Consider the following 16,951-nt stretch of genomic DNA (forward strand, 5'->3'; position numbering starts at 1 on the left):
CGCGCCCGCTCAGCCGCGCTCCCCGACGCTCCCGGCGGCGCGGCCCTCCCGCGCCGGACCATTTCGCAGCCGCTGGCGGGCACCGCGCACGCGCACCAGGGAGGGGCGAATCAGAGGGGGCCGCTCGCGCCGCGCAACGGCTGCCGGCGCGAGCCCGAGCCCGCCCAACGGCAGCCGGTCGCGCCCTCTCCCGCCTCTGACGTCACACGAGGCAGAAGAAGACGCTTCCGTGTCGGGCGCGGCAGATTCGCCATAATCCCCTGCCCGCCGGCTGAGCCGCCGCCATTTAATAATAATTATTAATATTTATACACGGAGGTGCTCGCTTGGCTCTGGAGAAGCTAAAAGGCGGCAGGCGAAACGGGGGGACGAAAGTGCTGCTTTAAAAAAAAGAAACAAAAACAAAAAAAAAAACCCCAACAAAAAAAACCAAGTCGGACTTCCTCCCCGGACAAGGCAGGGCGGGCGCCGCCCCCCGGCCCCTCCTCTCGCTCGGCCATGGAGGCTCCATCGGCAGGTGAGCGGGCCGGGGGGCGAGCGGGGCCTTGCTGTGCGGGGCTGAGGGCGGGGGAGGGGGTTCTGCCCGCGCGCGCGCGGGCTTGAGGGAGGGAGCGCGCGAGCGCGGCGGGGGGGGGAGGGCGGGCGGGACGCCGCGGCACGTCCGGCTCCCCGTCGAACTCGCGTGGCGGCCGAGGCGAGAGGCGCGCGGGGGGAGGCTGCTTGCTTTGCGCCGTGCCCCTCAAATGGCGGCCCTCAAATGGGAACCGGAAGCAAAGGCGCTGCGCGCGCGACGCCCGCCCCCTCCGAGAGGTTCGGCGGCGGCGATAGTCCCGGCGCGCGTCTCTCCGTCTCTCTCTCCCTCCGCCGTTGCCGCGGCGGCGCCTGCGTGCGAGGGGTCCATCCGCGCGGAAAAGTAGCGCGCCCCTTCCTCCGTGTCCTCGGCGTTCTCCGCCCGCAGTGCTCGCGCGGCCGCCTTGGCCGGACCCCGGCGGCCGCGCTGCGCGAAGGGAGCGTTTGGCCTCGCCAGCCCCGGCGGGGCTGATGCTCCCCGTGCCGCCTCAGAACAGCAGCAGCCTTCCTCCTCCTCCTCCTCCTCCTCCTCGCCACGGCGAATTCATTTGCATTCTGCATTTTCCACAGTTCTGGAAGCGGCGCCCCGAGCAAAACGCGGTGGCTGTAGCTGTAATGCGCCACAGCGCGGCATAGGCTCCGTTAACGGCTCGTTTGCGCCGTCGCCCGGCATTTAAATAAGAGCAAGATCAGTTAATAACATCAGTTAATAACAGCATTTACTCGCAGCAAACAATTCATGTTGAGGGTGCAACCCTGTGCGCGTTTAGACAGAAAAAAGCCCTGCAACAGCATGGCTGGCTGCGGAGCGCCAGGAGCTGTAGGGCTTCTTTTCTGCCCGAGCGTGCACAGGATTGCACCGGAGGCCAGACGGCCGTAGGATATCTGGTTTCCCGGGAACCGACCTCGGGGCCCGTGCGCCGAGGTCGGTTCCCGGAGAACTGACCTTTCCCGGCGTCCGTGCTGCCTGGGAGGTGGTGTGGGGCAGCCCCGCGCTTGCAAGAGGAGCGCAGAGCGGCCCAAAAGGGGCGTTTCTGGGGTGGGGAGGGCGGAAACGCCTGTACGACGCATCCAGTGTGTTGACAATGCGCGACGTCCAGTGTGGCGTACAGCGACCTCCTCCCCTGCTCTGCCCTCCCGCAGCTAGACAGCCACAGTCGGCTGCCTAGCTGAAAATGCAGGGCAGGAGAAGCACGGAGGGAACAATCCCCTCCGTGCTTCTCCTGCCCTGCATTGGACGGGTGGTCGCCTCCGAGTTCAGAGGTGGCCGCCTATCCCCGTAGGATTGCGCCCTAAATGACCTTACAGTAAGACACCTCATCATAGCAAGAAAGGGAAAGAAAACAAAACAGGCATCTCAAGCAGCCCACAAGTAGTAGAAAGACCCTCCTCTCACCAGGATAATCATCCCGTACATAGTACTTTGCCAGCCTTTAAAGGCCTTCCCCGGAATAAATCCTCTATGTAGCATATAATTCACTTGTTCACTTGAGGGAATGATATTAAAGGCAAAACTGAAGTACTTTGGCCACATCATGAGGATACCCTGGAGAAGACGCTGATGCTAGGGAAAGTGGAAGGCAAAAGGAAGAGGGGCCGGCCAGGGGCAAGGTGGATGGGTGATATTCTGGAGGTGACGGACTCAACCTTGGGGGAGCTGGGGGTGGCGACGGCCGACAGGAAGCTCTGGCGTGGGCTGGTCCATGAAGTCACGAAGGGTCGGAAGCGACGGAACGAATAAACAACAACAAAGCATATAATATTTTACCTGGTAATTTTTATTGGTGGTCATGTAAATTCTTTCCATGGCATTTATATGTATAGTTTAATATGCTACATGTCAGACTTTCCTAACTCCCCCCCGATGTGTCAGACTACAAATTCCATCATCCTGAGTATATTTACCTATCCTGGTGGGAGTTGTAGTCCAACACATTTGGGGGCACCAGATTGGGTAAGGGTGGTATATGTGATGTGTTTTAGGGTGCAACCCTATGCATGTTTAGATAGAAAAAAGTCCTACGACAGCATGGCTGGCTGGGGAATGCTGGAGTCGTAGGATTGCTCTCAGCTGGATTCGTGGAAGAGAGGTCTTTTGAAATCTATAAGCCATAATGGCTATAAGCCATAAAAGGTTGGAGAATGCTGGGAGTTGTAGGGCTTTTTTCAGTCTAAACATGCATAGGATTGTGCCCTTAACTGTTCACAGACTCAGTAATCTTTTGTATTGTTATACTGTGGTTTTAATGTTTTACATATTTTATATTGTTTTACTGTGTGCTGTTTGGCTTTAATTTTTGTGAACCGCCCAGAGAGCTTCGGCTATTGGGCGGCATAGAAAATAAATAAATAAATAAATAATCCTGACAAAAGCCATGTAGTGAAGGGCAGTAGTATTACTTTTTTAAAAAGTGTATTATGCAAAAGTACAAATCTAATACAAAGGCCAAAGAAAGAAAACTTGTGTAATGAGCAACAACAGTGACCAAACACAAAATATTGATCCCTATAAGAGGATGTTAACAATAAAACGTTCAGGATTGGTATTATTTATTTATTTATGACACTTATGTACTGCTAAATATAGTAAAATACCTCCGTTGTTCCCTTCTCACTTTTTCTATCTCTGTGTTTGTGTGTACATGCGCCTGAACATACATCAAGACACGCACAGTCTGCTCTGGCCTCTGACAGGTTCTGACAGGTTTACTGACAAGAAGTCAGTAAAGCACCACCAGACTCTTGTTTTACTGTAACAGACCCCCAGAGCTACCTACCTACCTCTCTGGAATTCATCCCAGTATGCCAGACCAAGTGTTGAATCAGAGAATAACTATTTATTCATAACATTTGTATACCGTTCCACATCTAAACAAATTCCAGAGTGGTGAACAGCAAGAGATAAAATGATATAAAGATAAAAAGAATAAAACAGGACTTTATAATGATTCTTCTAAAAAACAGAGTGCCACTTAAACCGTGGCTGTTCAACCGAGGAAGGCTTCCTGGAAAGGAGCTGTTTTCAGGAGGTGCCAAAAACAACACGGTATTGGCACCTGCCTGACCTCCAGAGGCAGGGAGTTCCATAAGAAGGAGGCCACCACACTGAAGGCTCTTCTCTGGGCGGAGTCCAGTCGGGCCATAGGTCCTTGAACCACCAGGAGTATGCCCTCTGATGACCTCGGTGACCCTGGGGAACTTTGGTAAGAGAGAAGGTGCTCTCTCAGGTATCCTTATTTATATACATTTCAAATACCATTGAAATTAGTTAGTTTCTTCTGATTTACAGCACGTAGGATCAGACTGCTCTTGTCTTTATGGCAGATGTGAGATTAGTCAGGCACTTCCTACCTCCCTAATAACTCCATCCTTGGTTGTAGCTGCTCTTATCCCCGATACCCCATTGTTTATGCTCTTCACATTTTTTCATACCCCCATCAGCCTGTTTTCCCTGGCAGGGCTCTTGTACCTTTAACAGAAGCCTGATATATTAAAGTTCAGGTTAAGTTTTTCCTACTGCTCTCTCCATGCTGGGAAAGCTCCTGCGGAATTTCTGTCAGACACACAGTTGTTAAAGACAGAGGAGGACTGTTTTTTCCAGTGACGGGGTTTACACAACATGTTAACCCACACTCTGTGGGTTGTTGTTGAATTGTGGGTTATTTGTTGAACCAAGGGTTAGCTTGTTGTCTGAACCCAGGACAATTTCCACAGGGTGGCTTGTTAACCATGTGGTGTGGCTTGTTAACCACCCTGAATAACTCAACAACAAACCATGGGTTCTCAAGGTGGCTTGCTTGAGAAAAATAAGCCACACTGCATGGTTAACAAGCCACCCTGTGGAGAATGTCCTGGGTTCAGGTGACATGCTAACCCATGGTTCAACGAACAGTCCACGGTTCAACAACAATCTACACTCAGCCACTAAGTGTGGGTTAGTGTGTTTTGTGAACAGCCTCAGTAGTGTCACAGTGAGCCCACTGGCTTGCCCCTTAGTTCACAATGTATGTATTTATGTATTATATTTATTTATATGCTGCCTTTCAGGATACAAATCCTATCAAGTTGACTTACAAGTAACATAAAAATAATAAAATCACAGTAAGCAATATGAACAAGTTTAAAACACACATGCATCAGGATCCTTCCCATTGGGCAGTTGGTGGAAGATGGCTGTGGGGGGCAGAGAAAGCCCAGCTGGAACGGGAACAGGGACCTGGTGTTATCCTCATCTCCCTCCCTCTCTCTCTTGCAATCCTTCCCACGGGGTAGTTGAAGGGAGATGACCCTAATGGGGGGGAGTTGCGGGGAAAGGCCAGGCCCCAAGGTCTTATTCACCTGCTTCTCTTCCTCTCCTGGAGACATCACAATATCACAACCCCGTGGTGGATGTCCACTACATGCCCAAAATGCCCCTTATTTTTTGAAATCTGAATTAGACAACTTTCAGTTTACCTCATCTCTCCCAGTCTGTACACCTGCCCCTTGATCCCATATTCTACATCGGTCTGTCCTCGGCCAGCTGTGGCTTAATATAAGCCCTAGAACCTGTTTTCATTGCCAGACCTCAGCCCAGAAATAACTGATTTTGAGCATGTGCAAAGTTCCTTTCCATAAGCCTAACCAGCTTCTGTGTTCGCAGTATTAGGGCAGAAGGTTTCAAAGAAGGAAGACGTGCCCCTTTCTAGGTTTTCTTGAGTACCACTAACTCTTGTTTTAAACGTTACAAATTGCCATGCCACTTCTGTACCACCTTCTGCCTGTTTACGTGTTCCTGCTAGCTCGGTCCTGTGTGCCTTTGCTATGGTTGTCCGAACCATTTCCTGTATGATATCCTGGTTTTGCTGCTATGGTCCTACTTGCTCTGAATCTGTTGCTTTGTCTGCATCACAGATGACTCTTGTAACTACTGATGTATCTCTGCCTTTGTCTGCATCACAGACGACTCTTGTAACTACTGATGTATCTCTGCCACAAGCCCCTTCCTCGATTGCCCATTCTTTTGTTCCACCTCTCCCTCATTAACCCCGCCCCCCATCAAACACTGCTATAGGAGGAGATGCTTTTTGGTGCTGTTGAAAATATTTGTGCCCCCTCCCTTTCCCCTCTTTCTGGATTTGCCCTCCTTAGAATTGCATTTCTAGTGTATCTCTGTTCCTGAGGTCTGCTATGCAGCGACTGTGAGCGGCCGCTAGAGGTTGCTGCTGGCATGCCAAATGCGCTGTTTCACATCTGTGGCAGAGAGCTCAATGCAATGGTTGTTTATCCATCAGGCTTATCAAGCAATTAAATACCAATTAAATTATCAACCAATTAAATACTTCCAGTGGATAAAAGACAGAAGATCAATTGATTATGTTTAAATAAATTTGTAGTATCCCTAAACCACGAGATAGGTACGTTTTTGTGATTTTGATGGGATCTCAGATAGCACTCACTTGTTCTAGCAATAGCTTCAGCAGTGGAGTACTGCTTGACTGTCCATAAAGCCATGTTGGTGGGGAACAAATTACTTAAAGATCGTTTGTTTTGGTGTACCCACACCTACTGAGAGGAAGTTTACCACCACAGTTATTGTAAGAGTAAACAACTGTGGTTTGAGATGTTAGGTTTAAATGCACCATTCGTAAACAAAGCCTACAAAGGAAGTACTGCTTCACACAGCGCATAGTTAAACTATGGAATTCTCTACCACAGGAAGTAGTGATGGCCACCAGTTTGGATGGCTTTAAAAGGGAGTTAGACAAATTCCTGGAGGAAAAGGCTATCAAGGGCTAGTAGTCCCAATGGCTCTGTGCTACCTCCAGTACCAGGGGCAGTGAGCCTATGTACACCAGTTGCTGGGGAACATGGGCGGGAGGATGCTGTTGCACTTGTGTCCTGCTTGTGGTTTCCTGGTCAACAGCTGGTTGGCCACTGTGTGAACAGAATGCTGGACTAGATGGACCCTTGTTCTGATCCAGCAGGGCTCTTCTTATGTTCTTACTCCTAAAAGGAAAGGCTAGCTTTAATATTTTTAATCCCCTTTGACAATACATACCAGCATCAAAGAAGTTTAAAAATATAAGAAAACAAGCTCTTTACTTTTAACAAGCCCCCTGCCCCTATTAATATTATCATCAACTAAAACTGGCCTCCAGCTGATCAGTTAATCAACTAGAGCATTAGACTGCAATCCTGTACCTACTTACCTCCCCTTCGTGGATCACTGCCTTGTTGTGGCGAAGGGGCTTGCGTAACTCAGTGAAGCCATAAGCTATGCCGTGCAGGGCCACCCAAGACAGACAGGTCATTGCAGAAAGTTCTGACAAAATGTGGTCCACTGGAGAAGGAAATGGCAACCCACTCCAGTATTCTTGCCAAGAAAACCCATGGAACGTATCACAAGGCTAAAAGATATGATACCGGAAGATGAGCCCCTCAGGTCGGAAGGTGTCCAATATACTACTGGGGAAGAGCAGAGGGTATTTCCAAGTAGCACCAGAAAGAGTGAAGTGGCTGGGCCAAAGCCGAAAGGACACTCAGCTGTGGATGTGTCTGGTGGTGAAAAGAAAATCCGATGCTGTAAAGAACAATATTGTTTAGGAACCTGGAATGTCAGATCAATGAATCAAGGTAAGCTGGAGGTGGTCAAACATGAGATGGCAAGATTGAACATCGACATCTTGGGAATCAGCGAATCAAATGGACAGGCATGGGCGAATTTAATTCAGGTGACCATCATATCTACTACTGTGGGCAAGAATCCCTTAGAAGAAATGGAGTAGCACTCATAGTCAACAAAGGGTGGGAAAAGCAGTACTGGTGTACAATCTTAAAAACGATAGAATGATCTCAGTACAAATCCAAGGCAAACCATTCAACATCACAGTAATTAAAGTCTATGCCCCAACCACTGATGCCGAAGAAGCTGAGGTTGATGGGTTCTATGAAGACCTACAACACCTTCTAGAACTAACACCAAAAAAAGATGTCCTTTTCATCATAGAGGATTGGAATGCTAAAGTAGGAAGTCCATAAATCACCAGGATAACAGGCAGGCATGGCCTTGGTGTACAAAATGAAGCAGGACAAAGGCTAATAGAGTTTTGTTAGGAGAATACGCTGATCATAGCAAACCCTCTTTTCCAACAGCACAAGAGGCGACTCTACACATGGACATCACCAGATGGTCAATATCGAAATCAGATTGATTATGTCCTTTGCAGCCAAAGATGGAGAAGCTCTATACAGTCAGTCAAAACAAGACCTGGAGCTGACTGTGGCTCAGATCATGAGCTTCTTGTTGCAAAATTTCAGCTTAAATTGAAGAATGTAGGGAAAACCACTAAATCATTCAGGTATGACCTAAATCATATCCCTTATGAATATACAGTGGAGGTGAGGAATAGATTTCAGGGATTAGACCTGATAGACAGAGTGCCTGAGGAACTATGGACGGAGGTCCATAACATTGTTCGGGAGGCAGCAACTCAATCCATCACAAAGAATAAAAAATGCAAGAAAGCCAAGTGGCTGTCTGATGAGGCTTTACAAGTAGCTGAGGAAAGAAGGGAAGTGAAAAGCAAGGGAGAAAGGGGAAGATAAAGCCAACTGAATGCAGAGTTCCAGAGAACAGCAAGGAGAGACAAGAAGGCCTTCTTAAATGAACAATGCAAAGAAATCGAGGAAAACAACAGAACGGGAAAGACTAGAGATCTCTTCAAGAAAATCGGAGATCTCAAGGGAACGTTTTATGCAAAGACGGGCATGATAAAGAACAAAGAAGGCAGGGACCTAACAGAAGCAGATGAGATTAAGAAGAGGTGGAAAGAGTACACAGAAGAATATACAGGAAAGATCTGAATGTCCCTGATAGCCATGATAGTGCGGTCACTGAACTTGAGCCAGACATCCTCGAGAGTGAAGTCAAGTGGGCTTTAGGAAGCATTACTAACAACAAAGCTAGCAGAGATGACAGTCTTCCAGCTGAGCTATTTAAAATCCTAAAAGATGATGCTGTTAAAGTGCTGCAATCAATATGCCAACAAATTTGGAACACTCAACAGTGGCCACAAGACTGGAAAAGGTCAGTTTACATTCCAATTCCAAAGAAGGGCAACGCCAAAGAGTGTTCAAACTACCGTACAATTGCGCTCATTTCACATGCCAGCAAGGTTATGCTCAAAATCCTACAAGCTAGGCTTCCGCAGTATGCGAACCGAGAACTACCGGAAGTACAAGCGGGGTTTCGAAGAGGCAGAGGAACTAGAGATCAAATCGCCAACTTTCGCTGGATCATGGAGAAAGCAAGAGAATTCCAGAAAACGTCTATTTCTGCTTCATTGACTACGCTAAAGCCTTTGATTGTGTGGATCACAACAAACTGTGGCAAATTCTGAAAGAGATGGGAGTACCAGACCACCTTACCTGTCTCCTGAGAAACCTGTACGAGGGTCAAGAAGCAACAGTAAGAACCAGACATGGAACAACCGATTGGTTCAAAGTTGGGAAAGGAGTACAACAAGGCTGCATATTGTCGCCCTGCTTATTTAACTTCTATGCAGAGTACATCATGAGAAACGCCGGGTTGGATGAATCACAGGTCGGAATTAAGATTGCTGGGAGAATTAGACAGCATAGTAAGAAGCAGAGGCATCACCTTGCCGACAAAGGTCCATCTAATCAAAGCTATGGTTTTCCCAGTAGTAACATATGGTTGTGAGAGCTGGACTATAAGGAAGGCTGAGCGCTGAAGAATTGATGCTTTCGAACTGTGGTGCTGGAGAAGACTCTTACGCATCCCCTGGACTGCAAGGAGGTCAAATCAGTCAATCCTAAAGGAAATCAACCCTGACTGCTCCTTGGAAGGACAGATACTGAAGCTGAAGCTCAAATATTTTGGCCACCTAATGTGAAGAGAAAACTCTCTGGAAAAGACCCTGATGCTGGGAAAGACTGAAGGCAAAAGGAGAAGGGGACGGCAGAGGATGAGATGGCTAGATAGCATCACTGATGCAATGAATATGGACTTGAGCACGCGCCGGGAGAGAGCGCAGGACAGGAAGGCCTGGTGTGCTATGGTCCATGGGGTCACGAAGAGTCGGACACGACTGAATGACTGAACAACTGAACAACAACAACCTACTTACCTGGCAGTAAGTTTCATTGAACTCTTTGGGACTTTTCTGGATAGACATGGATAGGATTGCACTGTTAGTTATTTTAGGCTGCTGTCCTGTATAGAGATGTAAAATTTCCAGAAATGTTGAATCCATGGGAAAAAAGGGAGGTTTTCCTGATTTTTTTCCGGAAAAACAGAAATTTTGGAGAAAATTGCAAGATAAACAATACTGATTTTTTTTAGCACTCTTTACAAATCTACAATCACATTGTTGCTTTAGGATAGGCTTACCCAACTTGGTGCTTCCCAGCTATTTTGGACTTCAGCTTCAGGCAGGATGGCTAATGGTCAGGAATGCTCGGCATTTTAGTCCAAAACATCTGTAGGGCACCAGGTTGAGGAAGGCTGCTTTAGGAATGTAAAGCAGCTTTTATATTCCTAAAGTTATATTATATATAATTTGGTTTGCCCATAAAATTATCATTAAACTTTAAAACTTTAAAAAGTGAACTCAGTAAATCTGTAATTATGAGTGGAATATAGTTTAAAATTTTAATATACCAAACATGATTGATTTTATAAGCAAACCAAGTTATGCATAACATATTTTAGGTTCCTAGTTTATGTCTGACCAGAGGGAACTTCAGCTGGTTATTTGTTGTTTATTCGTTCAGTCGCTTCCGACTCTTCTTGACTTCATGGACCAGCCCACGCCAGAGCTTCCTGTCGGCCGTCGCCACCCCCAGCTCCCCCAAGGTCGAGTCCGTCACCTCCAGAATATCATCCATCCATCTTGCCCTTGGTCGGCCCCTCTTCCTTTTGCCTTCCACTTTCCCTAGCATCAGCATCTTCTCCAGGGTATCCTGTCTTCTCATGATGTGGCCTAAGTACTTCAGTTTTGCCTTTAATATCCTTCCCTCAAGTGAGCAGTCTGTCTTTATTTCCTGGAGTATGGGCTGGTTTGATCTTCTTGCAGTCCAAGGCACTCTCGGAATTTTCCTCCAGCACCACAGTTCAAAAGCATCTATCTTCCTTCGCTTAGCCTTCCTTATGGTCCAGCTCTCGCAGCCATAGGTTACTACGGGGAATACCATTGCTTGAACTATGCGGACCTTTGTTGTCAGTGTGATGTCTCTGCTCTGAACTATTTTATCAAGGTTTGTCATTGCTGTCCTCCCAAGAAGTAAACGTCTTCCGATTTCCTGGCTGCAGTCAGCGTCTGCAGTAATCTTTGCGCCTAGAAAGACAAAGTCTGTCATTGCCTCCACGTTTTCTCCCTCTATTTGCCAGTTATCAATCAAGCTGGTTACCATAATCTTGTTTTTTTTGAGGTTTATCTGCAACCCAGCTTTTGCATTTTCTTCTTTCACCTTCGTCATGAGGTTCCTCAGCTCCTCCTCGCTTTCAGCCATCAAAGTGGTATCATCTGTATGTCGGAGATTGTTAATGTTTCTTCCAGCGATTTTAACTCCAGCCTTGCCTTCATCAAGCCCAGCACGTCGCATGATGTGTTGTGCGTACAGGATGAATAGATAGGGTGAGAGTATACAACCCTGCCGTACTCCTTTCCCAATCTTAAACCAGTCTGTTGATCCGTGGTCTGTTGTTACCGTTGCTACTTGGTTGTTATACTCAGGAGGCAGACAAGATGACTTGGTATCCCCATACCACCAAGAACTTGCCACAGCTGGTAGTCCATGAAATATCTGAATCTTCCTAGAAGCCAGAAGAAGCAGGAAGAACTAGAGGCAGAGGAAGACAAGTCCAGAAACACAGGACACTGTAGAACAAAACTCATGTCAAGAATATGTACATTTTCTTACATATTATGACATGGTGACTATTCACATGTTGGGACACTGAGCATGATATGGAGCATCACAAAATGTCTATTAGTAAAAAATACATTGGCTCAATAATTGTAATAAGAAATGGAAGAAATAACTTTGCTGAGAATCTTACAGAGAGGATTAAAAACATAAGTCATTATTTCAAGACATTTTACATCTCTAGTCTTTCTATAAAGTCTTATTACATAGTTTTTAGAAATCATTTGGTGGGGGGAGTAAAGGCTTGGTAATAGTATATAAACACCTTGTTTTAAATTCTTAAAGAAAATATTTCCTATTCCAAAGCTGTTCATTTTTTCCTATTTGGGGGCAGGAGAACAAAAGTGGTCCTTGGAAAAAAAAGTCGTCGTCCCCCCCCCCCCCAATTCTTCCTATTTTTTTCCCCGCCTTCACATCTCTAGTCCTATGCACATTTACTTGAGGTTAATGCTTTTTGAATTCACAGGATTGTACTGTAATCTGTTGATTACATTTTATTGATTAAAGCTGTCCATTAATACTTGTGATTTATGTGGTGGGGGAGAGGAATGTTTGTGGCATTGTTGATTTGTGCATGATTTATACAGTAACTGGTAATCATGCCGGTCTGTCAGTTTCAGGGTAAATTCAACTCCACATGGAAGACTGACTGATTGCCTGAATGCAGTTCACTATTAATTACAGCTATTGTGTATACTTATTTATTCCCAACATCAGGCTTTTTGTTTAAAGTTCTGATAACAAGCATTTGCCATAGTGACTGGAAAAGTCAGCACAATGGATAAGATTTTCTTTATCATGTTTACAAGCAAGGACTTGACCTTCTCTATATGATTAATAGACCTCAATGTAGCCTTTCTCATTACCTGTGTTCCTTATGTTGTGTACCTCGCTGCTGTTTTTATGATGAGCATCTGGAGCTATAAGATTTTTGAAAGAGGTTGGCGCAGACAAGCAATATAGATGTTTGCATCCATTTCTGAAGTCTATGTAGTCTCACTCTAAAAGAATCCTTGATGAAGCTTTTCTGAGCTTGAGGTATTTTATTATCAATGGGTGGCTTTTTAATTTATTTCATTTAAAAATACTGATATATTGTTTTGTTTCTAAAACTTCTCCAAAGTGGTGCATGATACATTCAACAAAAAAGAACAGTAAAATACAACAAAACAATTACTGATAGTGATTTTCTTTTTTAAAGAAAAACAAGTGTCTTCTACAAATCAATCTTATCCATCTTCATTCAGATTAAGCTCCACTGTGTTAAATAGGGCTTATTCCCAGGTTATTGTGCATAGATCTGCAGCCTTAATCAATTTACAACACAATTCTATATAGGTGTACTCAGAAGCAACTAGTACTGAGTTCAGTGGGCTTTGCTCCAAGGTAAATGAGTATAGAATTACAGTCCGAGGCTGCAATCTTAAACCTGCTACTTAAACCTATTGAACATATTGGGACTTATTTTCTGTTTACACATGCATAGTATTGCATCCAAACAGAATCACCTATTTAGATGCACTCTACCTTTTAATTTAGGGACAGGCAAATTGTGGCCCTCCAAATGTTTTGGCCTACAGATCCCTTCAGCCCTTACTGAGATAGCCAATGGTGAAGCTTGCTGGCACTTGTAGGCCAAAAAACTCTGGAGGGCCACAATTTGCCCACCCTTATTTTAATACCAAACTTGTAAAACTGGAGCTCTCCTCCTAAATTTACATCACCCTTTGGAACCTCAGTGTCTTCCCTCTCCCTCCAACTCAGTCCCACTGAATGTCCAGAGACTTTCTGTGAATCAGGAAGCAAAGGAACTCAGTTGGATTGCAGTAGGAGTGTGTTTTCTCCCCTTCCCTTTATCAAATGTGTCCTACTCTGTTAGCCATCTCAAATCTGAATTGTTCATTCTCTGAGCCCAGCAGTGGACAGAATCAGGTTTGTAAAAGCAGTAGTGAGGAATGAGAGGACCTGCTTTTTTTGAGAGGGGGCGGGCAGTGTCTGGAGGAGGAGGAGGAAGGAATTTTTAAAAAATTCTTTAAAAATGTGTAGCTTTCCTTTATAGTTTTTTTCCCAAAAATGTCAAGGCAATTATAATTCCAAAATAAATAAAAACAGTTAAAAGCAGCACTAAAATGGTAAGAACAACAACACAAACAGTTCAAAATAGTAATCTTAATAAATTAAGCATTTGAGGCACAGTCCTCTGCATGTTGAGACAGGAAAAAATGGCCCACAACTCCCAGCATTCCCCAGCCAGCATGGCTGCCCTATGGCTGCTAGACAGGGGCTAGATAGCCATAGGATGTTGTGGTTCCCAGAAAACCCCCTCCCACCCTCCCACCCGCTGCCTCGTAGGTGGCATGGTTCGTCTCCGGCTGTGCACTCAGAAGAGCAGCGGGGGGAAAGTGGGCGTCCTTGGGGAGGGGATGGTGGAGGCATCCCCCCCTGCTCTGACCTACCCCGGCTAGACAGCCGAAATTGGCCATCTAGCCAGTAATGCAGGACAGCCGGAGCACGGAGGAGAAGATCCCCTCCATGCTCCGCCTGCCCTGCATGGGATAGTCATCTGCCTCCGAGTTCAGAGGTGGTTGACTTTCCCCGTTGGATTGTGCCCCGAATGTCTGTGCAAAGGGTAGCTCAGTAAACTAGGCGCAAGGCAAGCAGCGTTAAGGAAAACATTCCAAAGTCCATTAGTTTTCCCCCCAGGAATTACTAGTTTCAAACAAACATTCCATTAGTTGTGCTAATCAGTCTGGGATGGAAGGCTGAAGGAGTGGCTCTGGATCCAAAGGAAGGAGCTAAGATGAGAAGGAGGTGCCGTCTCCAGCCAGCTGCTTGTGGGGTTGATCCCTCTGATCAGAACTGAGCAGCCCCTTCCTTTAACTGCTGAGTGCAGAGTGCCTTCTTGGGGTAGAAATGGAGAGGGAATCTCTTTGGGAGATCCAGCACTTACTATCCCCCCACCCATCCCGAGCTCATGCCCTGCCTTTGGATTTAGGTGTTTGCAAGCAGTTTGTAGAGCAGGGTGTCCAGCCTAACTCCTCCCACCATGGAGTGCAGCACTGTGCCCCAGCAAAAATAGGGGGTTGCGGTATGGGCCTATTTTTTGGCATTAACTGTGACATGAATTTGAATGAATAATGATCATGGCCCGTTGGAACTGGCCATCTGGGAGTGTAAGGAGATGAACCGTGCAACCCTGTTCACATGGAAGCAAGTAGCAATGGCAATTGCTCTTTAGGAAGTGTGTTTAGGATTGCAGCTCTAGGAGGGGTAAATAGGAGATAGTAGGAGAATTTTGCTATAACGATAGCAGTTGGTTGGTTTTTATTTTCGAAATGCTTTCCTGTCACATAAGAAAGAACTGGAATAGTAAATTTGGTTTTGGGTTGGTGGGGTGTGAGGATGAGATTGCACCCAGCGAGCTGAGTATTTCTCCAGTTCTGTTGTCTCTGTTGCTCTTGGTGTACCTGCATACTTAATGGATTAACAGCTTCTTTGATTCTCTGCATATTTAATTCATTGTCTAATTAATTGCTCTGTTGGCTTCCCTCCTAATTAATTACCCACTGCCTTCTCATCAATTCCATTCATGCTTAATTTGGAATATTGCTTATTTGATTCTTTACCTTTAATTGGCTGTTTCAGTTATTGTCCTGTTGATTCCCAGCCTAATTATCAACTGCTTTATCAATTACCCAATGCATATTTGTTCAGTTGCTACAGGGATCAGCAGCAGTCTTATTATTATTATTGGTAATGATTTTATGCAGTGGGTGGTGTAACTTTTTTGTTTCCATTCATCCTTGCAACAGACCTGTGAAACATTTCATTATCATTCTAACTTTACAGATAGGGAATTGAGGGTGGGAGAGAGAAATTTGCAGGGCAGTAAGTCACAGGCTAATCCAGACCTGTGTAATTTCTACTTCGGACAGGAGAGGCCTGAATTTAGGTCTCTGACTCCTCTCTGCACTCTGAAATCGGATCTTCCCGCTATGCTTTTTTTTTTTTTGCCTTTTTCACCTTCACTAAAATGTTCAAAATAAGTGAATGGGAATTAAGGTAATGTGTACCTTAACCAAGGGTAGCGCTACATAGGACTCAGCTCCTTTGCACTTGTAAAATAAACTGTGCAATCCCAACTAAGTGGTTGAGATCTGTTAGCTTACTTTGCAAGACATGCATAGCTGAGAATAAACAGAATAGAATAAAATGGCTGTTCAAGCTTTAAGCTTTACCTGAGTGCCAAATACATGTGTCCATGTCATGTAGAGGTATCTTCTCCTTTTCCTTACTATCATAGAGAGATAAGAGCCAAAAGAGAATGACTGAGGACCATGATCAGATAGTATGAGATAAGCAACTTGGATGTGATTATGTGCCAATAGGCTAAAAATTAAATGCACTTGTCTACCATTGTTTGAGCTGCTGGCATGTTATAGAATATTTGCCAGCACTTCAACTTCTGTGGGAGATGATGCTTACAGAAAAGCTTACAAACATAGACTTCAGCAAGGTCCACCCTGTGCCTGTCATCGATCTATACCCTGTTTAGATACCTTCCTATTCCTGGATCCAGTAAACCATGCATGGAGCCATGTCCCATTGCCTGTTGAAGAAAGCAAAGGTCTTTGAGGGGAAGCCATCCCATAGCAATAGTGAAAAAGCTCTGGCTGTGGTTTGCTGTAGGTTTTTTTGAATAGCAGCCATTATGTGTTGCTTCTCAGTGGCTAAGCCAAATTAACAACAAAAAGAGCTCAACATGAATAATGTTATGGCTTTTCAAATGAAGTCTTACAATCAAAAAATGTTAATAACAAACTTTAATTTCTTTTATATTTTTCAGGGAACAGATCCATCTTCATGTGTAAGCTCTGTAATTTATTTTCTCCGAACCAGTCAGAACTGCTGTCTCACGTCTCCGAGAAGCATTCAGAAGAGGGGATTAAGGTGGACGACATCATTATTCCTCTCAGACCTCTTACGACACCCACAAATCTAAATAAAAATGGAGAAGGTACCAGCCAAAGTTGGCAAGGATGCAAACTGTTATTACTGCTATTCTATGTGCTTTGTTAAATTTATAAAATTGCTTCAGTCTTGAAACAACCAGAGTCTCTGCTTAATTCATGACAGCAGCAAAGTCTTTGCCTAATTCATGAAACCTTCCGACTGTCGTGATTAAATGTCTCTGCACAAGGCCTAGAAGGCTTTGATGGTTTTGCGATTCTGCCAGAGGATTTGTTTGTTTCATGAATTATAAGTATTTGCTTAATGTCTCTAACTTCACATGTTGAGCTAGCCCCCTCTCCTTTTTAAAAAAGAAAAAAGCACGTGTTAAGCAACTTCACAAATCCAGCTATATGTACATATGTAAACTCGGCTTTCCTTTCTTCCAGCATATATGAGTGCTGCTGTCGGCTACTGGGGGTCAGTTTATATGTAAAGG

The 16,951-nt window shown here is 45.3% G+C and overlaps 1 protein-coding gene across 4 annotated transcripts in view; it reads left to right on the top strand.

The window, feature by feature from the left end:
* The first annotated feature begins 334 nt into the window (after positions 1 to 334).
* The window catches only part of ZFAT (zinc finger and AT-hook domain containing), a 109,010-nt gene continuing 92,393 nt past the window's right edge, over positions 335 to 16,951 (top strand). For 3 of the 4 annotated variants that reach the window (XM_084848743.1, XM_084848744.1, XM_084848745.1), the window contains exons 1-2: positions 3,643 to 3,773; positions 16,349 to 16,519. In XM_084848743.1, the coding sequence (XP_084704869.1) occupies positions 3,746 to 3,773; positions 16,349 to 16,519 (199 nt within the window). In that variant the 5' untranslated portion in view covers positions 3,643 to 3,745. Of the gene's footprint in view, positions 518 to 3,642; positions 3,774 to 16,348; positions 16,520 to 16,951 lie in introns of those variants that run through there. The other variant, XM_084848746.1, reaches the window with a different exon arrangement.

The sequence above is a fragment of the Heloderma suspectum genome, chromosome 4 (genome assembly GCF_057233095.1).
Source record: "Heloderma suspectum isolate Gila_16-S chromosome 4, 16-S_ref, whole genome shotgun sequence".
Classification (NCBI taxonomy): domain Eukaryota; kingdom Metazoa; phylum Chordata; class Lepidosauria; order Squamata; family Helodermatidae; genus Heloderma; species Heloderma suspectum.